The sequence below is a fragment of the Trichechus manatus genome, unplaced genomic scaffold, assembly GCF_000243295.1.
Source record: "Trichechus manatus latirostris isolate Lorelei unplaced genomic scaffold, TriManLat1.0 scaffold00057, whole genome shotgun sequence".
Lineage (NCBI taxonomy): Eukaryota > Metazoa > Chordata > Mammalia > Sirenia > Trichechidae > Trichechus > Trichechus manatus.
The window spans coordinates 12548238-12575208 of record NW_004443993.1 but is presented as its reverse complement, the minus strand read 5'-3'; the positions used below and the strand labels follow the sequence as shown (position 1 = coordinate 12575208).

Below are 26971 nucleotides of genomic sequence, written 5' to 3'. Positions count from 1 at the left end.
AGTTGTGAGGATTTTTGTTTTCTTTATGTTGAAGTGTAATCCATACTGAAGGCTGTGGTCTTTGATCTTCATCAGTAAGTGCTTCAAGTTCTCTTCACTTTCAGCAACCAAGACTGTGTGATCTGCGTATTGCAGGTTATTAATGAGCCTTCCTCCAATCCTGATGCCATGTTCTTCTTCATATAGTCTAGCTTCTCGGATTATTTGCTCAGCATACAGACTGAATTAAGTATGGTGAAAAGATACAACCCCAGCACACACCTTTCCTGATTTTAAACCATGCAGTATCCCCTTGTTCTGTTCTAATGACTGCCTCTTGGTCTATGTACAAGTTCCTCACGAGCACAATTAAGTGTTCTGGAATTCCCGTTCTTTGCAGTGTTATCCATAATTATGATCTGCACAGTTGAATGGTTTTGCATAGTCAGTAATACACAGGTAAACGGCTTTCTGGTATTTTCTGCTTTCAGCCAACATCAGTCTGACATCAACAGTAATATCCCTCATTCCACGTCGTCTTCTGAATCTGGCTTGAATTTCTGGCAGTTCCCTGTTGATGTACTGCTACAGCTGTTTTTGAATTATCTTCAGCATAATTTTATTTCCATGTGGTATTAATGATATTGTTTGATAATTTTCACATTCCATTGGAACACCTTTCTTTGGAATGGGCACAAATATGGATCTCTTTCAGTTGATTGGCCAGGTAGCTGTCTTCCAAATTTCTTGGCATACACAAGTGAGCACTTCCAGTGCTGCATCCGTTTGTTGAAACATCTCAATTGGTATTCCAGCAATTCCTGGAGCCTTGTTTTGGACTTCAGTTAACACCTTTGCAACGTGGAACTCTTAACCTCTGTCTCAAGGTCAGCAAGAAAACAATACTTTATTACTGCTCTGGTGAAAAGTGTTCTTCTGGCATGTTATAACCTCTGTGTGTGTGTGTGTGTGTGTGTGTGTGGGTGTGTGTGTATTTGAGTGTACACTCAGGATTGGTGGACAGCAACACCAAGGCTTGGGAGTGTAGGGAATTGTGGGGGTCTAAAATCTCATGTTTTTTCCTGCTTTCTGAGCTGTAACTTCTCAATAATGACCAGTTTTCATGAAGTGGCACAGGAGGAAGAGTAGATACTGAGCCTGTGATAACTACTACACAGATAAGTTAAAATCATTACTACTGCACAACTGGCATAACAAAATTTATTAAGAAAATGTTCTACATCCCACTTTGGTGAGTGGCGTCTGGGATCTTAAAAGCTAGCAAGCAGCCATCTAAGGTAGATCAGTTGGTCCCAACCCACCTGGAGCAATGGAGAATGAAGAACACCAAAGACAAGGAAAATATTAGCCCAAGTGACAGAAAGTACCACATAAACCAGAGACTCCATCAGCCTGAGACCAGAAGGACTAGATAGTGCCCGGCTACCACCAATGACTGCCCTGACAGGGAACACAACAGAGAGTCCCTGATGGAGCAGGAGAAAAGTGGGGTGCAGAACTCAAATTCCAGTAAAAAGACCAGACTTAATGGTCCGACTGAGACTGGAGGGACCCCAGAAGACATGCCCTTGGACTCTCCATTAGCCCAGAACTGAAACCATTCCCGAAGCCAACTCCTGAGACAAAGATTAGACTGGACTGTGGGACATAAAATGCTACTCATGAAGAGTGTGCTTCTTAGCTCAAGTAGATGCCTGAGACTAAATGGGCAGCTCCTGTCTGTAGGCAAGGTGAGAAGACAGAAAGGGGCAGGAGCTGGTTGAATGGACATGGGGTGGAAAGGAGGTGTGTAGTATAGGGAGAGCAACTAGGGTCATGTAACAATGTGTGTATAAATTTTTGTATGAGAAACTAACTTGAATTGTAAACTTCCACTTAAAGCACAATTAAAAATCATTACTATTCCAAAACAATATTTCGTTTAGACAGTTGGGCCTGTGTAGTTTTGATGGCCTGGAGGTATTTAACATATTGTGGCTAGCTGGTGCTTCTTGCAAGTTGGGTTTCCATAGGCACTTTCACCTTTTATGAGTGGTAAGAAAAAGAGAAGGAAGAGCTTCCAGTCTTCCAGTATGTTTTTATTCTTTGAAACCTCATCTAGGTTTGACCCTGTGTTTCATGTAGTGCTGAGTGATGCGGTGAGCAGTAGTGTTACGGATTGAATTGTATCCCTCCAGAATATGTGTTGTAAATTCTAACCTCTATCCCTGTGTTTATAATTGCATTTAGGAATAGATTGTCTTTGCTGTGTTAATCAGACAGGATTAGTGTAGGGTGTGTCTTCAATTACTCTCTTTGGAGGTATAAAAGAGATTAAACAAGTAATTGAGAGAAGTAGAGATAGAGTAAGGTAGATGCCAAGCCACATGGAGATCTTTGAGGAACCAGGAAACAGAAGCTAAAGACACAAGGACCTTCCTGGAGCACTGACTGAGAAAGCCTTCCCCTTGATTTAGCACCCTGAATTCAGACTTGTAGTCTCTTAAACTGTCAGAAAATAAATTTGTTTTTTTAAGCCACCCACTTGTGATATTTCTGTTATAGCAGCACAAGATAACTAAGACAAGTAGGGAAGGAGCTGAAATAGTTTTTGTCACAAGGAACTGGTGGTCTTAAAATGGAGAGAGTTGTTTCATTTGTATAGTACTTCTCTCATTTCTCCACTGTGCTCTGGACCCTTCTGATAAAGAGGAATAAGACTTAAAGTAGTCATAATAAAAATGGAGAGACAAATAACATGTGTAAGTGATATTGTTTAATGTATGAGTTAGTGAGTGTAGACAGAGAGTAAAAGGTCTGATGATTGGGGGTAGTAGGGTAGATATTAAGGGACCTCAGAATCATGTTTGAACTGCCTGTGAACTGAGTCCAGTTCCCTAGTTTTATCAGCTTCACCCATCCTCCTGCACACATATGTTGTATGTTTTAGGAGACCGTGATATTTGAGGATGTGGCTGTGGACTTCACTCTAGAGGAGTGGGCTTTGCTGGATCCTGCACAGAAGAAACTCTACAGAGATGTGATGCTTGAAACCTTCAGGAACTTAGCATCAGTAGGTAAGGAGGACATTACTTCTTCACTTAGTTATTTAGAGAACAAGCACCTCTTGCTTATCAAACCTGTTCCAAGATTTGTAATGTGGAAAGAGGAATACATTTCTCAGTAAGATAGAAATGGTCACCACCATCATGGAGCTGGAGTCTAATAGTTTCTCCATGACCATCAGAATCTGTGCATTAGACTGAGGTTTTTCTTTTTGTCTTGGTTAAAAGACTTGAAATTTCCTTACTGTTACCACTGTGCATATAGGTTTCACAGGTCATTTGAATTCCCAATACATTTGTTTTTGGAAACCTTGAGGGAATTTTACTGTGTCTGTGAAGTTGCTTTCCATTTTGACCCCTTGTTCCTGTTATTAATGAGGTCTTTAAACAGCTGAACTTCTTAACATCTTTATTTGATACAATTTTTTTCCTTGTAAGACTTGTTCACTTTTTTGGTTTCAGATGATGAGACTCCATGTAAGACTAGTGGGTCAGTTTCTCAACAGGATATTTCTGGGGAAAAAAAATTCAACGAACATAGGATAACAAAGTTCACAAGAAATGATTCTTGGGCCTCTATTTTAAGAAAAATTTCGGAAGACCTTACCATTGAAGATCAGCACGATAACCATGGGAGGAATGTGAGGTGAGTTGCACTCATAGGAGAAGGCAGTATGCCAGGAAAGAATCTTAGTATGTTGTGAAATTAAAAAAGCAAACAAAAACCCCACCCATGCCTAGCTTTACCTGTGTATTTATGATAAATTTTCACAATAGTTTTTAGTAAATGTGACTTAGACACTGAGTGTTAAGATATAATTCAGTTGGGAATAGTTATTAAGAAAACCCAGATATAAGACTTACTGTTTTAATAATGGCTGTGGATGAACTCTCTTCCAGAGATTTCAGATTTATTCCACTTTCATACCATTCACACAGGGCTCAAACATAGCAATGATTGTGAGGATGGCATAGGACCAGGCAGTGTTTTGTTCTGTTGTACATAGGGTTGCTGTGAGGTTGGAACTAACTTGATGGCACCTGACAACAACTAATAACAACAACACAGAGCAGGAAACCTTCACTGAAAATTGTAAAAATGTAATCCTAATACCCAAAACCCAAACTTGTTGCTATTGAGTCGATTCCGACTCATAGCAACCCTATAGGACAGAGTAGAACTGCCCTACAGGGTTTCCAAGTCTGTAAATCTTTACAGAAGCAGACTACTACACCTTTCTCCCATGGAGTGATAGGTTTGAACTGCCGACCTTTCAGTTAGTAGCTGAGTGCCTAACTACTGTGCCACCAGTGCCCTCTGTAATCCTAATAGTTATTAATAAATATTGAAAGTCACTTTTGTATTATTAATAAAATTCTTCTCGTTTTTAACAGAAATCATATGTTTGAGAGACTCTGTGAAAGTACTGAACGTAATCAGTGTGGAGAAATCTGTCAGATTCCAAATCTTACTTTGTATGAGAAAATGCCTACAAGAGTCAAGACATATGAAAGCAGTGAGTGTGGAAAAGTGTTCATGCATCATTCCTCCCTTAAGATGCATATTGCAGATCACACTGGACACAAACCATATCAATGTCAGGAATGTGGGAAGGCCTTTAGTTGTCCGTCATACCTAAGAACACATATGAGAAGTCACAGTGGAGAAAGACCTTATGCATGTAAATTATGTGGGAAAGCTTTCAGTTATCTCCATTCCTTTCGAAGGCATGAAAGGACCCATAGTAAAGAGAAGCCCTATGAATGTAAGGAATGTGGGAAAGCCTTTAAGTGGCCTTTATCCTTACAAACACATATGAGTACACACACTGGAGAGAAACCTTACGAATGTAAGCAATGTGGGAAAACCTTCAAGTGGCCCTTATCTTTACGAACACACATGAGCACACACACTGGAGAGAAACCCTATGAATGTAAGCAATGCGGGAAAGCTTTCATTTGGCCCACTTCGTTATGTACACATAGAAGAACACAGTGTGGAGAGAAACCCTATGAATGTGAGCAGTGTGGAAAAACCTTCAGTTGGGCCATATCCTTCCAAAGGCATGTGAGAGTGCACACTGGAGAGACACCCTATGAATGCAGTCAATGTGGAAAAACCTTCAAATGGCCCATATCCTTACGAACACATATGACTACACACACTGGAGAGAAACCCTATGAATGTAAACAATGCGGGAAAGCCTTCAGTCAAATCTCACACCTTCGAGAACATGTAAGAATGCATACTGGAGAGAAACACTATGAATGTAAGGAATGTGGGAAAGCCTTCAAGTGGTCTTCATCGTTACTAAAACATATGAGAATGCACAGTGGAGAGAAACCATATGAATGTGAACAATGCGGGAAAACCTTCAAATGGCCATTATCCTTACGAACACATATGAGTACACACACTGGAGAGAAACCCTATGAATGTAAGCAATGTGGGAAAGCTTTCATTTGGCCCACATCATTACATACACATAGGAGAACACAGTGTGGAGAGAAACCCTACAAAATAATTGTTCTATAAGTAAGCAGTTACTAGAACAATGATACTTTAGTATTTGTTGGGATTTTCTTACTGGCATCATGTGTTAGATATTGGCTTTCAGTTTCCTGTTATATTTATTTTACTTTTTTTAGTGAGATAATCTACATTTTCCCCCATTAAACCAGTGTCCTTATTCCATTATTCTTGCTAGTAAAGAGTTGGCAGAAATTTGTAATTAGGCAAAGTTCTTCCAAAAGTATAGTCTGAAGTAAATTGTTATTTTCAGTGTTTGCCCCTTTCTCTTTGACCTTCTTCTGACTGGAAGTTTGACAGTAGGCTTTGCATTCAGACACCTGCCATATGATAATGAAATCTAGAGTTGGAGATGATTGTCTTCGATTGTGTTGTGCCAGCGTAGGTTTGTTGGTAATTACATTTACCCAAATCCACAGACACAGAAAGACAGATGCCATGTGAGTATCATCTATAAGCCAAGGAATGAAGCAACACTCAGGGCTACTGAAAAGGAAGTAATTGACACAGCTGAGACCCTGCTTTGGACTTGCATCCTTCAAAACATTGAGAAAATAATTTTTTGTTCATTAAAGCCACTTACTTTTGGTATTTGTTTTTATAGCAGTATTAGATAAACTAATATTGAATATACCATGGACTACCAGAAGAATGAACAAATCTGTCTTGGAAGAAGTGCAGCCAGAATGTTCCCTTAGAAGCGAGGATGGAGAGACTTTGTCTTATATACTTTGGACATGTTATCAGGAAGGACCAGTCCTTGGAGGACATCATGCTTGGTGAAGTAGAAGGTTGGCGAAAATGAGGAAGACCTTCAGTGAGATGGATTGACATAGTGACTGCAACAGTGGGCTCAAACATAGCAATGATTGTGAGTATGGCACAGGACTGGGCAGTGTTTTGTTCTGTTGTACATAGGGTTGCTATGAGTCAGAACCAACTCAACAGCACCTAACAACAACAACTAGATAACTAAGACAGAAGTTGGTGCCAGAGAGTGGAGGTCTGCTCTAACAAATAACCTACAATGTGAGAGGGGTTTTGGAACTGGGTAATGGATAGAAGCTGGAGGAATTTTGATGTGCTTGATAGTAAGAGCCTGTTTTGCCTCGAAGAGACTGTTGATAGAATTATGGACATTAATGGCAGTTCTGATGAAGGCTCAGAAAGAAATGAGTAATCCTGCAGAGACAGCTTCTGTTTCCATGAACAGAATGTTGTTAGAAACAACGTTAAGTATGGTTTTGTGGAGGATTTAAAAGGAAGTGATGAACATGTTATTTGATACTGAAGAAAGGATGATCCTTTATATAAAGTGACAAATTCTTGTCTAAGTTATGTTAACTGTTTTGTGGAAAGTAGAACTTGTAAGTGATGAATTTGCATATTTGGCTCAGGAGATTTCTAAGCAAAATCTTGGAAATCTAGAGCGGTTACTCCTTGCTGCTTATAGTAAAATTTGGGAGGAAAGAGACTTAAAAATGAACTGTGCAAAATGAAACCAGAACTTAAAGGTTTGGAATATCCTGTTGTACAAACTAAGAAATCATATTCTAGAACTTTGACCAAGAGCATGGCTACACAATCTTTTGCTACAGGATTTGGCCTGTGACTGATCTAATCAACTACCTCAGCAGAAACCCTGTCAGCTTAGACTGAAAGGGACAGAGACAGGACAAAACAGAAGAAAGCTTTCTGCCCTGTGGAATTCTGTGAGCAGGAAACTTGGTTGTGAATATCTGTTGTCCTCCAAGAAAAGGAACGTGCCATCCCAGGTGCAATTTGTAGACCAGCAGGAGCACACAGGGCAGTGCTGCCTCAGTTTCAAAGGGTGGAACCACCACCTCCTAGGTTTCAGAATCCAGGAGCCACCACCTCAGTTCCCGAGGGTAGGGCTGCCATGTCAGTGGGCCAGGACAATGGAGTCACCTGAAGCCGAGGGGCTGGGGTCACCACTCAGGTGGACCAGGAGAATGGGGCTGCCAGAGCCAAGGGAGCAGGATGTCTGTCCCAGTGGACTCAGAAGGTGATGCCCAGAGCCTGGTGGGCAGGGCCATCGTCCAGAGGTTCCCGGGGAACAGAAGATTATTTTCAAGGCTTAAGAGCTAATAAAGTTTGTTCTGCTGGATTTTGGACTTATGTTGGACCTGTGACCCCTTCTTTCCCTCCAGTTTCTCCCTTCTCTAATGGGAGTGTCTACCCTGTGCCTGCTCCACCATTGTACATTGGAAACAGATAACTTGTAGTCTAGATTTCACAGGTCAATAGATGAAGAGGAATTTTGCCCCAGGATGGAACACACCCAGAGTCTCACCCGTGCTAGATTTAGATGATTCAGAAGATGAGATTTTGAATTTAGAGTTGATAATAAGACTTTTGTGGATGATGTGATAGGGTGAATGTATTCTGCACTTGGGAAGAAGATGAATTTTGCAGAGTCAACTGAATGTTACGGATTTCTGCGTGTCCCGGGAAATATGTGTTAGAATTCTATCACCTGTATCTGTGGATATAGTCCTGTTTAGACAGAGTTTTTTATGTTAATGAGGCCATAACAGCGTAGGGTGTGTCATAAACACAGTCACTTCTGAGTTAAGAGCAGACTAGACCTAGACACAGCACCAACAGCTGAAGATAGGTACCACGTGAGGATGGTATATAAGGAACCAAGGAACACCTAGGACTACTGACAAGGAAGGAATCCACACGACCGGGACCCTAATGGACTTCTAGCTTCCATAACTGTGAGAAGTTAAGTTTCTGTTCTTTAAAGCCAATCATTTGTGGTATTTGTGTTACAGCAGCAGCACTAGATAATTAAGACAATTTGAGATCCTTGAAGAGGAAAAATTTTAATGCATTTTATAGGAGGAGAAGGTGGAAACTTTTAATGATCCACAAAGCCTCCAAAAGGCCATTTCCTTTTTCACACTTATCATTTGCATATTATTAGACATCTAGCAGTAGCTAGGATAGAGGGAAAAAAGTAGCATCTTTGTGTTTTCATCAGGGAGGAAAGATAATCTTCATTTTTTTCCATGTTAATTCATGTTTATGTATCACTGCAGAGATTGTGATTTCATAATCTGCCTCATTTGAGCCCTACCCACATCATCCCTATTGTCATGCAAATTGAGTTAATCACGCAGTGCACAGAATTTTCCCTGCTAAACTCACATAGCTCTTCGTAATGTAACCTCTCAGTTTTGAAGACTTACTCTGTGCCACCACCGGTACTTGGTACTGTCAAAAAAAAGTAAAATATGGAACAATACTGGAAGACAAGTATGATTACTCAGTTTTCCAGATACGGCATCACATTTTACAAAATGACTCCTAGGGCTGTATGGCATTCATTTTATATGACAGTGGAAAAGGCAAAGGTATCGAAATCTAACACGGATTAGTGGCTATGGGTGGGATTTTGAGTATAAATGGGCCCACAAGAGTATTCTTTTGGGGTGATAGAGTGTTCTGTACCTTGATAGTGGTGTAAATATGCATTTAGGAAAACTCATAGAGCTACTCTTAAAATTGTGAATTTCAGTGTATATGTATTTTAAGAAATAAACTAGCCAACAATCATTTTATATACTAAGAGGATACTTAACCTCTTGAAGCTTGGTATATGGGTGTGCAACAATACTTCTTTCTATAACCTTGGGACCCTTAGGAAGAATTGAAGGACTAGGGAAGAAGGACTTGTGCCCCTTTTGTTCCTGTGAGCCCAGTTTGTACTTAGGAAACACCCTGTAGGATGTCCTCAGCTCACAGGCATAACTGGAGGGAAGGAGGTCACCTCCTAGAATCTGTCTTTGCGGCTACACCAGATTCCTGGTTGTAACCTCACAGACCTTTGGGAATGCTGTCCTCCTGAAACATAAAGGCACACCTTCAGTTCTCCCCAAGGGTGACCTTGTCTGGGGAGTTTCTAATCCATGAGCATCAGCATTATATCTAGAGTGTCATAACTTGGGCCATGGTGGCCCCCTGCCTCTCATGGACTCAGGCTTCCCGCCCTGTACCTCTTATGGAGACAGTGAGGACTCTGGAAGATTTCTCCCTGACCATGACTTCTGAAGGAACCTCTTTTGGAAACTGGTTTAGAGGCAGGGAGATAGCCTTCCACTACATGGATGACGTGAATGCAATTCATTTTATGAAGTTCAAGTTGATGTGTGCCTGTGACAAGGTTTGTGTACAAACCCAAGTATGCCTGTGTCTGTTGAGCCTGGTCATTCAGTAAGTATTTATTGAAGCTCTTGTGGGTAACCGGCTGTTAAGGATTGAATTGTGTCCCCCAAAAGATACGTGTTGGAAGCCTAATTCCTACACATGTGAATGTAATGTAATTACTTTCCATAGTGCAATCTAATGTAGTAGTATTAATTAGTGGAGGTCGTATCAGTGTATGGTAGGTCCTAAACAACCACTTTAGAGTTATATGAAGAGCAGCATAGAAACAGAGAAGGAGCCCTGGTAGTGCGGTGGCTAAAGCACTCAGATGCTAACTGAAAGGTCGGCTGTTCCAACCCATCATCCATGCTGTAGGAGAAAGATATGGCAGTCTGCTCCCGTAAAGATTAGAGCCTTGGAAACCCTGTGGGGCACTTCTGCTCTGTCCTATAGGGTTGCTATGAGTCAGAATCGACACGATGGCAATGGGTTTGGTTTGAGTCTATAGAGAGAGATGTGTACAGACCCAGTGGGAGATGGATGCCATGTGAGGATCGTCTACAAGCCAAGGAACGCAGGAACACCTCGGACCACCTGAAAAGGAAGGAATTCACAAGACCAAGACCCTGATCTGGACTTTCTAGCCTTCAGAACTCTAAGGAAATAAATACCTGTTCTTTAAAGCCCCACCACTTGTAGTATTTCTGTTACAGCGGTAGGAGACTAACACCGGCCCTGTTGTAGGTGCTGCAGTGAACAGATTGGAAAAATTATCCCTGTCCCCTTGAAACTGGAGTTCTAGGTGACAAGAAACGAGGGTATAAGTAACATACAAGGTAAGGGTCGTGGCAAGTCCTCAGGAGGAAAATAAGGCTGGGGTTGGGGGGGGGTGGGGGTGCTGGTGGCCAGGACCATGTGTGTCTGTGGGAGAGGGTGTTACTCCCTCTGGGACCACTATCTCTGGGGGTGGGTCTGTGTCAAGAGTGTGTCCACCTGGATTTCCCAGTGAGAAAGTCTGGGTGATTTTGTTTGCCTGTCTGCAGGGCCTCTTTGGTCTGTCTAGGGGGTTCCGTGTGTCCCTGCGGTGGTCCCTGTGTCCTGGCAGAAGTATCTGCCGGTGTCTCTGTCTCACTGCATGGCTGCGGTGTGTGTGTCTCTGTGTTTTGCGGTCTGTGTGTGATAACCTGCAAGGCACAGCAGGCTCAGATAACCTTCCAGGTGAATTGTATTTAACATTTAACAGGTGCATGATTGTATTACAGCGAACCCTGTGGGAGCTGGAACTTGATGGGACTGCCCTGTTTTTCCAGGTCTTGCAAGTTTTCCGCCTTTGACAGGGCGCGGTCTTACCCTTTTTCTATTGCTTGTTTTAGTAGAAAATATTTGAGTTTTCCTTCTCTGATAGGTTTCTGCCTTACACAGGTTCCAGCTTTCGCAGGTTTTCCTGTATTAAAATTTTCCAGTATCTATGGAAAAAATGAGTAAATTGCACTGGCCCTTGTATTGGGGGACGCAGGCCCTCCTGGCCTGGCCCCGCGTCCAGAAAGAGACGCAAGAGGCCGCGGAGCTGGGGGAAGACGCCGGTGTCTGTCTGCAGCGGTGTGAGCCCTTATGTCAAATGCGGTCGTCCTGGGGGACTGGGCGGGAGGAAGCCCCGCCTAACCAACCCTACGTGCTCCCACCCTGCTTGTCACTCAGCCGTCAAGAAGCGGGGCCGCCTGGAAAACTATCCAATCGGGCGTGCCGGAGGCGGGGCGACGTTACACAAAAACCCCGCAGGCGTCACAAAAACCTGCAGAGACGTCACTGGCCCGCGCGGCCGCTTGGGTAACACCTGCCGTCTGCTCCGCGCGACCTCTGATGTCCCAGTCCCCGCGGAGACGACGCCGGGACGTCTGCAGAAGCCAGAGATGGTGAGCGCGGGGCCAGGCGTCCGAGACCGAGCGAGAGGGGCCGGTTAGAGGCGGCTGAAACTTGCCGTGAGCGCGGCCCCTGCGCTCGCACTCCGGGGTCTGCGGCCCCGGGTCAGCCGACCGGCGGCGCTGCTCTCGGCGCCTCCGGCTCGCAGGGGGGGGCGCCCCGGCACCGGGACCCCTGGCGCCTCGTCTGACCCCGCGCGCGGCGACCTCGCCCCCGGCCCGGAGCCCCGCCTCCCGCACACACCCTGGAGGGAGGGTCCAGCGCGGTTTGCGGAGTCCTGGGTGAGAGGGCCTCTCGGGACGCCCCTCTACAGAGCCAGGCGGGGTGCGCCCGGCAGGATGCGCGGTGGGGCTTCCAGGGGACCAGGTTTCCCCTGAGCTTCCGGATGTGGGGGCAGCAGGTGCCCAAATCCACGACCCTGTCCCCCTGCCTAACTCCTCCTAGGGCTGGCAACAAATCCCCCAAGCCCCAGAGCCCTCCCCACGTTCCCAAACGCCAGACTCCCGGGGAAAGGATTTTGAATTTGAGATTTCATTTGTTTCAGAATCCTAAGCTGACTCAGGGCGAGTGTTTCCCTGCCTGTGAGAATTGAAACCCTACAGGAAGGAGCGTTTCCCCCTGCAAGGGTGGAGGGGGATGTGTGGAGGTCCCAGAGTTCTTGTGGCTGCTTAGTTTTACCCCCGTCAGTCATCACCAGGGACTCATCCACCCCAGTGATTGCATCTCAGCGCCAAGAGTCTAGCCCCAAAGCTTAGGAATGTGTTTTAACTCCGAATGCGGGTTTCTTTGTGAGCGACAGATGAAGCGCCTGCTTATCTGAGCTACTCTTACTGGCTTTTCTTCCCTTTGGGTTCCTTTAGCAAATATTGCCGCCATGAAAGTCTAGTTTCCCTAAGCTTTTGGTAATCTTCTGTTGTTTGAGTGTGTAAGATTGTTACTTTATCGGAGAAAATGTCAGTGAATTCAAAGATAAGATATTAGTTGGTGTTAGGTGCCTTCCAGTCGGTTCCGACTCACAGCGACCCCACGTACAACGGAACGAAATTCTACCGGTTTCTGGATTCGAACAGATTTTTTTTTTTCCTTTTTGATGAGAAAGCCACAGATATGAGATAGGTGTATTTAAGTTCTTAGATGTACATTTCATTTTGTAGGTTCAGTTTTTCTGGGTGTGTGCATCTCTTAAAACATTTGAAAGGGGCTATACTATTCCTGGGGCATTGGTGGTTCACTGGTAGAATTCTCATCCTCCAGGGAGACCTGGGTTGAATCCTGGCTCACGCACCTGATGCGCAGCTGCCACCCGTCTGTCAGTGGAGGCTTCCGTGTTGCTATGTTTTTGAACAGTGTTTCAGTGAAGTTTCCAGACTTAAGATGGAAGAGGAAGAAAGGCCCGGTGATCTGAAAATCAGCCAGTTACAACCTTGTGGATGACAACAGTCGATCTGCAACAAATAAGGGGAGCGGCGCAGGGCTGGACAGCATTTCCTTCAGTCCCGTTGTGCATGGGGTCACCATGAGTTAGGGGCTGACCCGATGGCAGCTCACCACAACAAATACTAGTCCTAAGGCAGTTGAATTCTTATTTCAAATGAGATGAGGGAAACTACTAAAACCTTATGTTAATCTTTGAAAATCTTAGGTTATTTACAGATCAGATTCAAACCCCAAGCGTGTTAAATAAGTAAATCATTCCTGAAAATACTCCCCAGTTTCAGATAAAGTGGAAGTACAAATGTGGGTGACACTTGTCACTTCATTTACAGAAGTTTGAAAATTTTCATTTTTGATAGTTTGTACTTTCATAAATGTTACTATTTAGAGGGTAAGGGATAAGTTTGCCATTTAGTAAAGCTGCTTCCAATTGAAAATGAAAAGCAATTTAAAGTAAAATATGGCTTATATAAATTTCTCTTTATCTTAAATGAGTAATACATGCAAAGGTTAAACAAAATTGGCATGAAATTTCTATATGTAGGCGTCCTACTTAAGGACTCTGTTCTTTCCACTGATCTGATTGTCCATCCCTCTGTTAACACCGTTCTGTCCAAATTCTTACATCATTTTAAAATCTTTGATGTATGTTAGACAAACCCCCACCTTGGTCTTCAGAACAGTTTGTTGATTTTTGGACATTTGTTCTTTGTATTAGGTTGATAACAGTAATATTTGTTGCTGTTGTTGGTTTTAGGTGCCCATGAGTCAGTTCCAACTCAAAGCGACCATACGTACAACAGAGTGAAACACTGCCAGGTTCTGCACCATCCTCATAATCATTGCTTTGTTTGAGTCCATTGTTACAGCCACTGTGTCATTCCATCTCGTTGAGGGGCTTCCTCTTTTTCACTGACCCTCTACCAAGTGTGATGTCCTTCTCCAGGGACTAGTCCCTCCTGATAACATGTCCAAAGTACATAAGACGAAGTCTTGTCATCCTCTCTTCTAAGGAGCATTCTAGCTGTACTTCTTCCAAGACAGATTTGTTCATTCTTTTGGCAGTTCATGGTATATTCAATATTCCTCACCGGTACCATAATTCAGAGATATCAGTTCTTCTTTGGTCTTTGCATTGTCTTTGCATTGGGCAAATCTGCTGAAAGGACCTCTTTAAAGTGTTAAAAAGTAAAGATGTCACCTTGAGGATAAAGGTACACCTACCAAAGCCATGGTATTTTCAATCGCCTCATATGCATGTGAAAACTGGACAATGAATAAGGAAGACTGAAGAAAACTGTTAGATCCTAAAAAAATCTGATTGGAGAACTTAAAGAGTTAAAAAAAAAAAAACACAACATAAGTCTCTCTTAGGAGAGCTAACATCTTGGTGACACCGAGTTCTTTCTAAGAACGTGTGCCATCTTTTCATTTATTTCATTCTGCTTTTATATAACCCGTGTATTTTTTAGACCAGTGTTTAGTGTACAGTGAAATTGTGCGGAAGCTATAGAGAGTTCCCATTCATCTCCTCTCCTCCCCTTGACACTGTTTCCTCTGTTATTACATCTTTTATTACATTCACGTGATACATTTGTCACAATTGATGAACCCTTGTTATGTGTCATCCAGTCAGTTCCGACTCATGGTGACCGTGTGTGCAACAGAACGAAACACTGCCTGGTCCCGTGCCATCCTCAAATCGTTGTGATGTTTCAGAGCATTGTTGCAGCCACTGTGTCAATCCATCTCGTTGAGAGTCTTCCTCTTTTTCGCTGACCTTCTACTTTACCAAGCATGATGTCCTTCTCCAGGGACTGATTCCTCCTGATAACATGTCCAAAGTACAGGAGACAAAGTCTCACCATCCTCCCTTCCAAGGAACACTCTGGCTGTACTTCTTCCAAGACAGACTTGTTCATTCTTCTGGCAGTCCATGGTATATTCAATATTCTTCAACACCATGATTCAAAAGCATCAATTCTTTGGTTTTCCTTTTTCATTATCCAATGCAAGACGTCCTTTGATTTCTTGACTGCTGCTTCCATGGGCGTTGATTGTGGATCCAAGTAAAATGAAATACTTGACAGCTTTAATCTTTTTTCCGTTTATCATGATGTTGCTTATTGGTCCAGTTGTGAAGTTTTCTTTATGTTGAGGTGTAATCCCTACTGAAGGCTGTAGTCTTTGATCTTCACCAGTAAGTGCTTCAAGTCCTCTTTGCTTTCAGCCAGCAAGGTTGTATCATCGGCATATTATAGGTTGTCAATGAGTCTTCCTCCAATCCTGATGCCCTGTTCTTCATATAGTCCAACTTCTCAGATTATTTGCTAAGCATATGGATTGAATAAATGTGGGGAAAGGCTACAACCCTGACACACACCTTTCTTGACCTTAAACCACACTACAGTATCCCCTTGTTCTGTTTGAACGATTGCCTCTTGATCTATGAACAGGTTCTTCATGAACACAATTGTGTGTTCTAGAATTCCCATTGTTTGCAATGTTATCTGTAATTTGTAATGATCCACACAGTCGAATTCATTTGCATAGTCAATAAAACACAGGTAAACATCTTTTTTCTGGTATTCTGTGCTTTCAGCCAGGATCCATCTGACGTCAACAATGATAACCCTGGTTCCACGTCCTCTTCTGAATCTGGCTTGAATTTCTGGCACTTCCCTGTTGATGTACTGCTGTAGCAGCTTTAGAATTATCTTCAGCAAAATTTTACTTACGTGTGACATTACTCATATTGTTAGATAATTTCTGCATTCAGTTGGATCACCTTTCTTTGGAATAGGCATAAGTATGAATCTCTTCCAGTTGGTTGGCCAGGTAGCTGTCTTCCAAATTTCTTGGCATAGACAAGTAAGCACCTCCAGTGCTGCGTATGTTTGTTGTATCAATTTGACTAGGCCGTGATTCCCAGTATTCTTTCATTGTCCACCATTTTGTCATCTGAAGTGATTTTCCTATGTGTTATAAACCCTATCTCTGACTTTGATGAGATGGGATTCGTGGCAGATATGTTAATGAGGCAGGACTCAATGTCTTTTGAGATATAAAAGAGAGAAGCAAGCAGAGAGACAGGGACCTCATACCATCAAGAAAGCAATGCTGGGAGCAGAGTGCTTCCTTTGGACCTGAGGTTCCTGTGCAGAGAAGCTCCTTGACCTGAGGAAGACTGATGACAAGGACCTTCCTCCAGGGCCAACACAGAGATAAAACCTTCCCCTGGAGCTGGTGCCCTGAATTTGGACTTCTAGCCTACTAGACTGTGAGAGAATAAATTTCTTTGTTAAAGCCATCCACTTGTGGTATTTCTGTTGTAGCAGCACTAAATAAAAAGACAAAATTTGGTACCAGAAGTTGGGTGCTGCTCTAACAGATACGTAAAATGTGAAAGTTGCCTTGAAGAGACTGATGGTGGAATTATGAACGTCAGACAATTTTGTTGAGGACTCAGAAGGAAGTGAGGAGAGAAGTGGCAGCAGCAGAACCAGGAGACCAGTGCAAGACGGTGCTGGAGCCAATCCACAGAGCAAGAGAGCTGAATGCCTTTGTACGGAGGCTTCCTCATGGAGTGGGTTGCCTCTGGGCACTTATAGGTGAAGCTAGGCTTGCTGACCCATGAAGCAAGAGAGCTGAGTGCCTTCTGGCTGAAGTTTACTGGCAGAGTGGGGTGCCTCCAGGCACTTATTGGTGGAGCTAAAGAGCTTTGGAACACTTACCCCAGCAGGGCAGACGTGGACGGTGAGGCCTGAGGGGCCTGGAGGCCAAGGAACTAAGAAACAGAAGCTGAAGAGACAAGGAACACAGGCGGCAGAGCTGCCTCAGTCTCAAAGGGTATGGCCGTGACCTCTGGGGTCCCAAATGTGGAGTCACCACTCAGATGGACTAGGAAAATGGGGCTGCCCAAAGCTGAGGGAGCAGAGTTGCTATTCCAGTGGGCCTGGAAGATAGAGCTGAAGCCCAGTGCTGAGAGGCCTCCACTCAGAATTCGGAGAGTGTGGCCAGCACCCAGAGTCTGGAGGGCAGGGCCATTGTGTAAATGGTCTCAAAGAACAGAGAATTATTTCCAAGCCTTGAGGGCTAATGTAATGAGTTCTGCTGGCTTGCTTGATGCCTATTATCCCTTCTTTCACTCCAATTTTTCCCATTTGTAATGGAAATGTCTACCTTGTGCCTGTTCCACCATTGTATTTTGGAAGCAGATAACTTTTATTCTCAATTTCACAGATGAAGAGGAATTTTTGGATTTTGGACTTATTACCTGTGGTTATTACTTTTCTATGATATGATGGGGTGATTGTGTTTTATATGTGGCAAGGACATGAATTTTGGGGGGCCAAATGGTTGAATGTTATGGATTGAATTGTGTCTCCCAAAAATATGTGTATCAGTTTGGCTAGGCTATGATTCCCAGTATTCTGTGATTGTCCACCATTTTTCATCTGCTGTGGTTTTCCTATGTGTTGTACATCCTGTCTCTGTGATGTTGATGAGATGGGATTAATGACAATTATGTTAATGAGGTAGGACTGAATCTACAAGATTACCTTATGTCTTAAGCCAATTTCTTTTGAGATATAAGAGAAAGAAGTGAGCAGAGAGACAAAGGGACCTCATAGCACCAAGAAAGCAACACCAGGAGCAGAGCACATCCTTTGGACCCAAGGTTCCTACACTGAGAAGCTCCTTGACCTAAGGAAGATTGATGACAAGGGCCTTCCTCCAGAGCCAACAGAGAGAGAAAACCCTCCTCTGAAGCTGGCACCCTGAATTTGGACTTCTAGCCTACTAGACTGTGAGAGAATACATTTCTCTTAGTTAAAGCCATACACTTGTGGTATTTCTGTTATAGTAGCACTAAATAACTAAGACAGTTCCTGTCTAATTTTTTGAGTTGCTGTTGTCACTTTTATCCAATATAGATAGTTATTAAAAGAGCATAATGCTCAAGGAGTTTTAACCATTTTTAAGTGTACAATTCAACAGCTAAAAGTTTTTAAGAGTCCTCTTCCAGTGGGGTCAGTCCAGGTTGCACTTCATTCCTACCACAGTTAAGTTGTGACAACACACGTGAAGTATTTTCTACTGGTGAAGCTTATTAGAGTCTCAGTTCCCGGTATATGTATTGGCAGATGATCACTTAAGAACTCTCTCCCTAGCATGTACCAAAATTCCAGACACCCAGAAGGAAAGCAGGGATTCAGCATAAACTATATTGTTTGCCTAAACTTTTTAGGCACAATGAGCAACTCATCACATGTAGTAGATGAAACCCTCCTGAAGTCCAAGTTCTCACACACCAGACAGGGACCAACCTTGCCAGCAGGACTTTGTAAGGATAAGAAGTCCTAGGCCTGGTATGTTAACTCTGTTTTTGTACACTAGATACTGGAGCTTTATTATGAGAAAACACTACAGGTAGCTCTACCCAAAGGGTTAAGTGTGGCCCAAGGAGCTCATTTCACTGTGTACTAACAATAGGGGTGTTCCTATCTTGCTGCTGTGTGCTGAATAGGTAAATTTTAATTCAAAATTGTTGCATGACAGTATTTTCTCTGTCCCCTGCTCATGGATGTCAGTGGGTTGATGTTTTTCAGACACCAGGTCTTAGGGGAAACATGCAGCTCATTGGTTTCTATGAGCAGGGGTTGGACTGTCATGCTTGTGTGCCCAATAAGTGAAGTTGGGAGTGCAGCCTCTAAAATGACTCTGGGGATCATATCCTCCTGGAAATTGAGACAGGGGAGTGTGTTCTTTAGAGAAAAGCACTGCTGAATCCTGTATGTAATAATTTTGTGCAAATTCACAGTCGAATGTTTTAGCCTTCAGTCAACTCCATGCTAAATGGGTCTCTTAACCTCTTTCTTAAGGGCAGCAAAGCAAGTGGTTTTTTAATTTTTTAAAAATTTTTTTTTATTGTATTTCAGGTGAAGGCTTTCAAGAACAAATAGTTTCTCATGAAACAGTAGTACACATGTTGTTTTATGACATTGGTTAACAACCCCACAACATAATCAACCCTCTAACTTCTCAATCTTTTCTTTTTTTGGTGAAAATACACATAGCCAAAGATACACCATTTCAAAAATTTCTACATGCACAGTTCAGTGACATTGACTATGCTCTTCCAATTGTGCTGTTATTCTCACTTAAGATGAAGGCTTACAGAACAAAATAGTTTCTCATTTAACAGTTACTACAAATGTTGCCCTATGACAATGGTTAATAATCTCACAACACATCAACAGTATCCTTACTCTACCTTGGGTTCCCTATCACCAGCTTCCTTGTCCCCTTCTGCCTTCTGGCCCTTGTCACTGGACTCCTGTACCTCGTTAGTCTCATTTGGTTTTATGGGGCTGTCCACTCCCAGGCTGAACAGTGAATCTCAGAGGTAACTTCACCACTGAGCTAAAAGGGTGCCTGGGGGCCATACTCTTGAGGTTTCTCCAGTCTCCTTTAGGCCAGTAAATCTGGTCTTTTTCTGTGAGTTAGAATTATGCTCTACATCCTTCTCCAGCTCTGTCCAGAACCCTCTGTTGTGATCCTGGTCAGAGCGGTCAGCGGTGGTAGCTGGGCACCATCTAGCTGTACTGGACTCAGACCGGTGGAGGCCTTGGTAGCTGTAGACAATTAGTCCTTCAGACTGATATTTTCCTTGTATCCTGTTCTCTTCATTCTCCCTTGCTCCTGAAGGGATGAGACCAGTAGAGTATCTTAGATGGCAGCTCACAGAAAGCCAGTGTATTTTTTTTTTTATGGCTTTTGTGGAAAGAGCTCTTTTGGCAGCCTTTAACCTTTATGTGTGTGTGTGTGTGTGTGTGTGTGAACTCACTACTGGTAGATGCTGCTGAGGCTTGGGAGTGTAGGGAATGTGTGGAGGTCTAAGCCCTTGTGTTTTGTTTTCACTGTGATTTTTCTCTTTCCTGAGCTCTACTTTTCAATAACTTTCTGTTCCCATGAAGTAGCACAGAGAGGAAGATAGAAACTGAGTATGTGATAACTATTACACAGAGAAGTGAAATTAATGCTGTTTCAAAAGAATATTTTCATTTAACCAGTAGGACCTATCTGATGACTTCTAATAGCCTGGAGTTCTTGATGATATTGTGACTAGCTGGCCCTTGTTGCAAGCTGGATTTCCACAGGCATGTTAGCCTCTCTTGTTTGGTGAGGGGAATAGAAGCTTAGTACTGCAATGTTTTTATTCCTTAAAACCTCATTAAGGTTTGGCCTGGAGCTTGACATAGTGCTGACTGATGTGGTGAGGAGTAGGGAAGGAGATGAAATAGTTTTGTCACAAGGAATTGATGGTTTTAAAATGGAAATAGTTGTTTCATTTGTATAGTGTTCCTCTCATTTTTCCAGTGTGCTCTGGAACCTTCTCATAGAAACAAGACGAAGTGGTCATTGCAACGAATGTCACAAAAGAATATGTGTATAAATTTTTGTGTGAGAAATTAACTTGAGCTGTAAACTTCCACCTAAAGCACAATTAAAAAAAAAAATGACGCTAGACTCTAAAAAAAAAGAGACTTGAAGTTATCACAAAAAAACCAAATAGACACATTCCATGTATTAGTGGTGCTGTTTATAAATTAGTGAATGCAGACACAGAGTAAGAGGTCTAATAACTGAGTCACAGGGTAGATATTAAGAGACTCCAGAATCTTCTTTCAACTGGCTATGAGTTGAATCCGGTTCCCCAGTTCTATCAGTTTCACTCATCCTCCTGCACACATACGTCATATGTTTTAGGAGTCCGTGGTCTTTGAGGATGTGGCTGTGGACTTCACTCTGGAGGAGTGGGCTTTGCTGGATCCTGCTCAGAGGAAGCTCTACAAAGATGTGATGCTAGAAACCTTCAGGAACCTGGCCTCACTAGGTAAAGATGACATTACTCTTTCACTTAGTTATTTAGAGAACAAGCACTTCTTGTTCATCAAGCCAGTTCCAAGATTTGGAATGTGGAAAGAGGAATACATTGGTCAGTAAGACTGACAGGGTCACCACCATTATGGAGCTATAATCTAATAGTTCCTCCATGACCTTGAGAATCTATGTGTAAACTGAGTTTTTCTTTTTGTCTTAGTTAAAAGACTTGAAGTTTCCTTAGTGTCATCAGTATGGATGTAGGTTTCATGGATCATTTTGGGCTCTAGAGAATATTGGTTTTGGAAAACTTGAGAGAATTTTATTGTATCTATTAAATTACTTTCCGTTATGACACCTGGTGTCTTTTATTGATGAAGTCCTGAAATAGCCAAACTCTTCAATGTCTTTTTTGCTAACTAGTGCCTTCTTCCTTATAACATTTTTCACTTTTTTGGTTTCAGATGATGAGACTCCATTTAAGGCCAATGAGTCTGTTTCTCAACAGGATATCTATGTGAAAAAATTATCCAAGGAACATAAAACGACAAAGTTCACAAGAAGTGATTCTCAAACCTCCATTTTAGCAAAAATTTGGGAAGGTCTTAGCATTGAAGATCAGCAAAAAAATCAGGCTATACCTCTGAGGTGAGTTTCACAAAAAAGAGAATACAGTATCCCAGGAGAGAGTCTTAATATTTCTGAAATTAAAAAGCAAATAAAAACCCCACAGATGCATAGCTCCATCTTTGTTTATTCACAAGAAATTTTCACAACTAATTTTTCACTAAATCTGAGTTGGACATTGAGTGTTTGAAACATAATTCAGCTGGAAACAGTAGTTGAGAAACTCCATAAATCACAAAAACTGTTTTTAAGAATAGGTGTCTTTGAGCCCTCTGACAAAGCATTCAGTTTATTCCACTTTCAAACGATTCAGATAGGGCAGAAAACCTACACTGTTACAGAAATGATTGAAATGGAATCCTAATAGTAGTTCTTAAATGTTAATACTCCATTAAATATATTATTCATAACATGCTTTTCTCCATTTTAACAGAAATCATATGATTGAGAGAGACTGTGAAATTAATGATCGTAATCAATGTGGAGAAACCTTCTGCCAGATTCTGAATCTTAATCTGTTCAAGGAAAATCCTATTCTACTCAATCCGTATGAATGCAGTGAATATGGAAAACTCAGCATGCATCATTCATCACTTAAGAGGCACATTGAAAGTGACACTGGACACAAACCATATCAAGAATATATGCAGACTTGTAGTTGTCCATCAGACATAAAAATGCATGAGCAATCTCACGGTGCAGGAAGACCTTATGCATGTAAATTATGTGGGAAAACCTTCAGTTATCTCCAGTCTTTTCAAAGTCATGAAGGGACTTACACTAAGGAGAAACCTTATGAATGCAAGCAATGTAGGAAAGCTTTCAGTTGGCCCATATCCTTACGAAGACATATGAGAAGGCATACTGGAGAGAAACCGTATGAATGTAACCAATGCAGGAAAGCCTTTAGTTGGCCCATATCCTTAAAAAGACATGTGAGAGTACACACTGGAGAAAAACCCTATGAATGCCATCAGTGTGGGAAAGCATTCAAATGGCCCCTATCCTTACGAATACATATGAGTACACATACTGGAGAGAAACACCATGAATGTAAGCAATGTGGAAAAGCCTTCAGTTGGCCTGTATACTTACGAGCACATATGAGAACACACTCAGTTGAGAAACCCTATGAATGCAATCAGTGTGGCAAAGCTTTCAAATGGCCATTATCCTTACGAACACATATGAGTATACACACCAGGGATAAACTTTATGAATGTAAGCATTGTGGGAAAGTCTTCAGTTGGCCTATACACTTAGAAGCACATATGAGAATGCATTCGAATGAGAAACCTTATGAATGTAAGCAATGTGGGAAAGCCTTCAAATGGCCCTTATCCTTACGAGCACATATGACTACACACACTGGAGAGAAACCCTATGAATGTAAGCAATGTAAGAAAGCCTTCAGTCAACTCTCATACCTTCGAGAACATGTTAGAATGCATACTGGAAAGAAACCTTATGATTGCAAGGAATGTGGAAAAATGTTCAAGTGGCCCTCATCTTTACGAAAACATATGAGATTGCACACTGGAGAGAAACCTTATGAATGTAAGGAATGTGGAAAGGCCTTCAATTGGCCCATATCTTTACGAGCACATATGAGGATACACTCTGGTGAGAAACCCTATGAATGCAAGCAGTGTGGGAAAGCCTTCAATTGGGCCATGTCTTTACGAACACATATGAGTATACACACTGGAGAGAAACCCTATGAATGTAAGCAATGTGAGAAAGCCTTCAATTGTCCTAAACATTTACGAGAACATATGAGAACACATTCTGGTGAGAAACCCTACGAATGTAAGCAATGTAGGAAAGCCTTCAGTTATCTCCAAAACCTTCGTAGGCATGAAAGGACTCACAGTAAAGAGAAACTGTATGAATGTAAGCAATGTGGGAAAGCCTTTAGTCAACTTTCATATCTTCAAGGACATGTGAGAATGCATACTGGAGAGAAACCATATGTATGTAAGGAATGTGGGAAAGCCTTTCAGTGGCCCTCATTTTTATCAAATCATATGAGAGTGCATAGTGGAGAGAAACCCTATGAATGTAAACAATGTGGGAAAGCCTTTAATTGGCCCATATCCTTAGAAGCACACATGAAAACACACTCTGGTGAAAAACCCTATGAATGTAGTCAATGTGGAAAAACCTTCAAATGGCCTTTATCTTTACGCACACATATGAGTACACATACTGGGGAGAAACCTTATGAATGTAAACAGTGTGGGAAAGCTTTCAGTCAACTATCGTACCTTCGAGGACATTTGCGAATGCATACTGGAGAGAAACCTTATGTATGTAAGGAATGTGGGAAAGCCTTCAAGAGTCCCTCATCTTTACCAATACATATGAGAATACATACTGGAGAGAAACCATATGAATGTAAGAAATGTGGGAAAGCTTTTAATTCTTCTTCTGCTTTAAAATATCATGTGAGAACACATACTAGAGAATAATATTATAAATGTAAGGTAGGAAAGCTTACTGAAAAGTAATTCCTGTATCATGCTCTATAAAATTTACGCCAGGAGAAAAATCTTATAAAAATTATAAATGTGTTATTGCCTTTATTATTACCTCATCCTTAAAGTGGATTGATAGCTTGTGTATTTCTACTTACTACCTTTCAGAAATAAATATTAAGGAAGAAAGAAATCTGTAAGTACTCGTAACTCTAGTACATAATTTTTGACAAAAAATCCATTGTCATATACTTGATTCCAACTCATAGCAACCCTATAGGAAAGACTACAGTTGCCTCATAGGGTTTCCAAGGCTGTAAATCTTGAAGGAAGCAGACTGCCACATCTTTCTCCTGAGGGGCAGCTGGTGGGTTTGAACTGCCAACCTTTCAGTTAGCAGCCAAGTGCTTTAACCATTGTGCCACCAGGACTCCTAAAGTTTTGATAAGTAGTGTTTTTTTTTTTATTTAGTAAGTAAAAGTGTTATCTTTCTAGTGTTTTGAGGTATATTTTTAGTATGAATATAGTCTTATGTAATTTTTATGGGGTTCTGTAAGTCATAATTATTAGAACAATAACGATGGTATTTGTTTGGATTTTTTAATAGTCCTAGTGTGGTAGTTACTGGATATCAGTTACATATTACACATAGTCTACTTTTCTTCCCGAATTTTTTTTTTAATTGCCAGTGCCCTTCTTCAGTTTTGCTTTCCAGTAAATACACCACACATACCTGTTGCCATCGAGCTGATTCTGACTCAGAGTGACCCTGTAAGACAGAGTGGAACTGCCCCGTAGGGTTTCCAAGGAGCGTCTGATGGAACTGTTGAGCTTTGGGTTAGCAGCCGTAGTTCTTAACCACTGTGCCACCAGGGCTCCTTGCAATAAATATTTGGCAGAAATTTGTAATTATGCAAACTTCTTTGAAAAGTATAGACTGAAGAGAATTGTTAATTTCAGTCTTTGCCCATTGTCCTTGATGCTATTTGTCAGTTGGACAATAGCTTTACATTAAGAGAAACCTTGATATGATAATGAAATCTAGAGTTGGATCTCTTGGATTGTGTTATGTCAACGTGGGGCATGTTGGGAATTACATTGACAAGAATCCTTTCCCTTTATGGTTCCATGTTTCAGTTTACCAATATCTTAATGTGTGTGATTTGGAAGGCAGAAGTGAAGAAGCCATTCGTGAAATTTTGGAGCCACAATACAGGGAGACAGACTGATGCATAAGGGATTTGTGGGCACAAGCTTCCAGCTCATTTTCTTGATTTCCTTGGTATGTGTGCAGTGGAAAATTTACAGAAGTCATAGGCCGTATTGTATGACAGAAACTGTATTTAAAAATACAAAATGGAGTCTCGAGCTAAGATGGAGTTAGGCCTACACTATAGTCAGAAGCCTCAGTCATGTCAAATGCCTTAAATATTAGAATGCTTTTTGTCAAAGGGAAAAGGCCTCATAAGGAAACTCACTTCACTATAGATGCTCTCAGGTCATAAACAAGTCTTTGAAAGTTTTAAATGTTTTTAAGGCAGTAAGAATTGAGTGGAGGTAAAAACCATTGGTAAAGAAGCAGCAGACAGTCATGTTAGCAAGATGCACAGAATTGTTGAGAAGTTTTTGTAGTTTGAAAGTGAGGTCCAGACATAAAGTATCATTTCGAGTAGCATTTAGTAGAAAAGAATATATGTTTGGTATTCTAAAACGAAAAATTTCATTGTGTTTTATAGGGTGAGAAGTTGGGAGCTTTTTGTTTAAATAACCAACAAAATCCCAAAAACCCTATTTCCTTTTTCATAGGTATCACATACCTGTGCTTACACATTTGGCACTAGGTAGGGAAGAGAAAAAAATGTAACACCTTTGTGTTTTATTAAAGAGCAAATGATATCCAATCTTTTTTCCATATCAACTGTGTATTTGCAGCACTGCAAAGATTAATGTGAGTGCTAATCAGTATCTCATTTGAGTCCCCTCTCACCCTAATCATCCCTCCTATCATACAAGTGAAGAAACTTAAACATAGAGACTTGCCTAAATTTACATAACTCATAGTAATGGAATCTCTGTTTTGAAGAGTTAATGTGTGGCACCACTTGTACTAGCACTGTTGAAAATTTTAAAATTTAGAAGAACACTGGAAGAAAAATGTGACTACTTAGTTTTATTAATATGGCATCACATTTTACAAAAGACTTCTTGGACTGTATGGTTTCCTCTTAAATGACTTCATGGAAATGGCAGAAGTGTAGACATCTAAAACACATCAGGAGGTAAATGTGGGGAGTACAAATGGGCCCCATAGGAGTGTTCTTTTGGGGTGAAGTGTTATATATCTTGATGGTGTAAATATGCATTTATAAAAACTCAGAGATACCCTTAAAACTGTGAATTTCACTTTTTTAAAACAAATGAACATAAAACTACCAAACAACAAGCACACTTATATGTACTAAGAGGAAAATTACATTCTTGCGCCTTGATTTCTGGGAATGCAGTAACATTTCTTTCCACACTTTGAGATCCTCCTTGTGAAGAAGTGAAGGACTGGGGAAGGACTTGTGCCCCATTACTTCTCTTCAGAAGATTATACTTGGGAAACCCGTCTAAGGCTGCAGCTGTCAGCTGACACACACTGGATGAAGGCAAGACATCTCCTGGAATCTGTCTTTGAGATTACACCAATGTCTTTGTTTCTTAGTGCTGCTATAACAAATACCACAAGTGAGTAGCTTTAAGAAACAAGTTTATTTTAAAGCAGTTTAGGAGACTAGAAGTCAGAATTCAGGGTGCTGGCTCTAGGGAAAGTCTACTGTCCACCCTAGGGGAAAGTCCTTGTCTCTTCCTCTTCTGTTCCTCGGGTGTTGGTG

At 41.7% G+C, this 26971-nt stretch overlaps 1 protein-coding gene across 7 annotated transcripts in view; it reads left to right on the top strand.

The window, feature by feature from the left end:
- Positions 1 to 26701, top strand: part of LOC101346579 (zinc finger protein 555-like) — a 33880-nt gene extending 7179 nt beyond the window's left edge. For 6 of the 7 annotated variants that reach the window (XM_023733299.1, XM_012556212.2, XM_023733301.1 and 3 more), the window contains 3 exons: positions 2930 to 3056; positions 3507 to 3690; positions 4440 to 5712. In XM_023733299.1, the coding sequence (XP_023589067.1) occupies positions 2930 to 3056; positions 3507 to 3690; positions 4440 to 5580 (1452 nt within the window). In that variant the 3' untranslated portion in view covers positions 5581 to 5712. Of the gene's footprint in view, positions 1 to 2929; positions 3057 to 3506; positions 3691 to 4439; positions 11664 to 20877; positions 21005 to 21455; positions 21640 to 22051; positions 24016 to 25232 lie in introns of those variants that run through there. The other variant, XM_023733298.1, reaches the window with a different exon arrangement.
- The last annotated feature ends 270 nt before the right edge of the window (positions 26702 to 26971 follow it).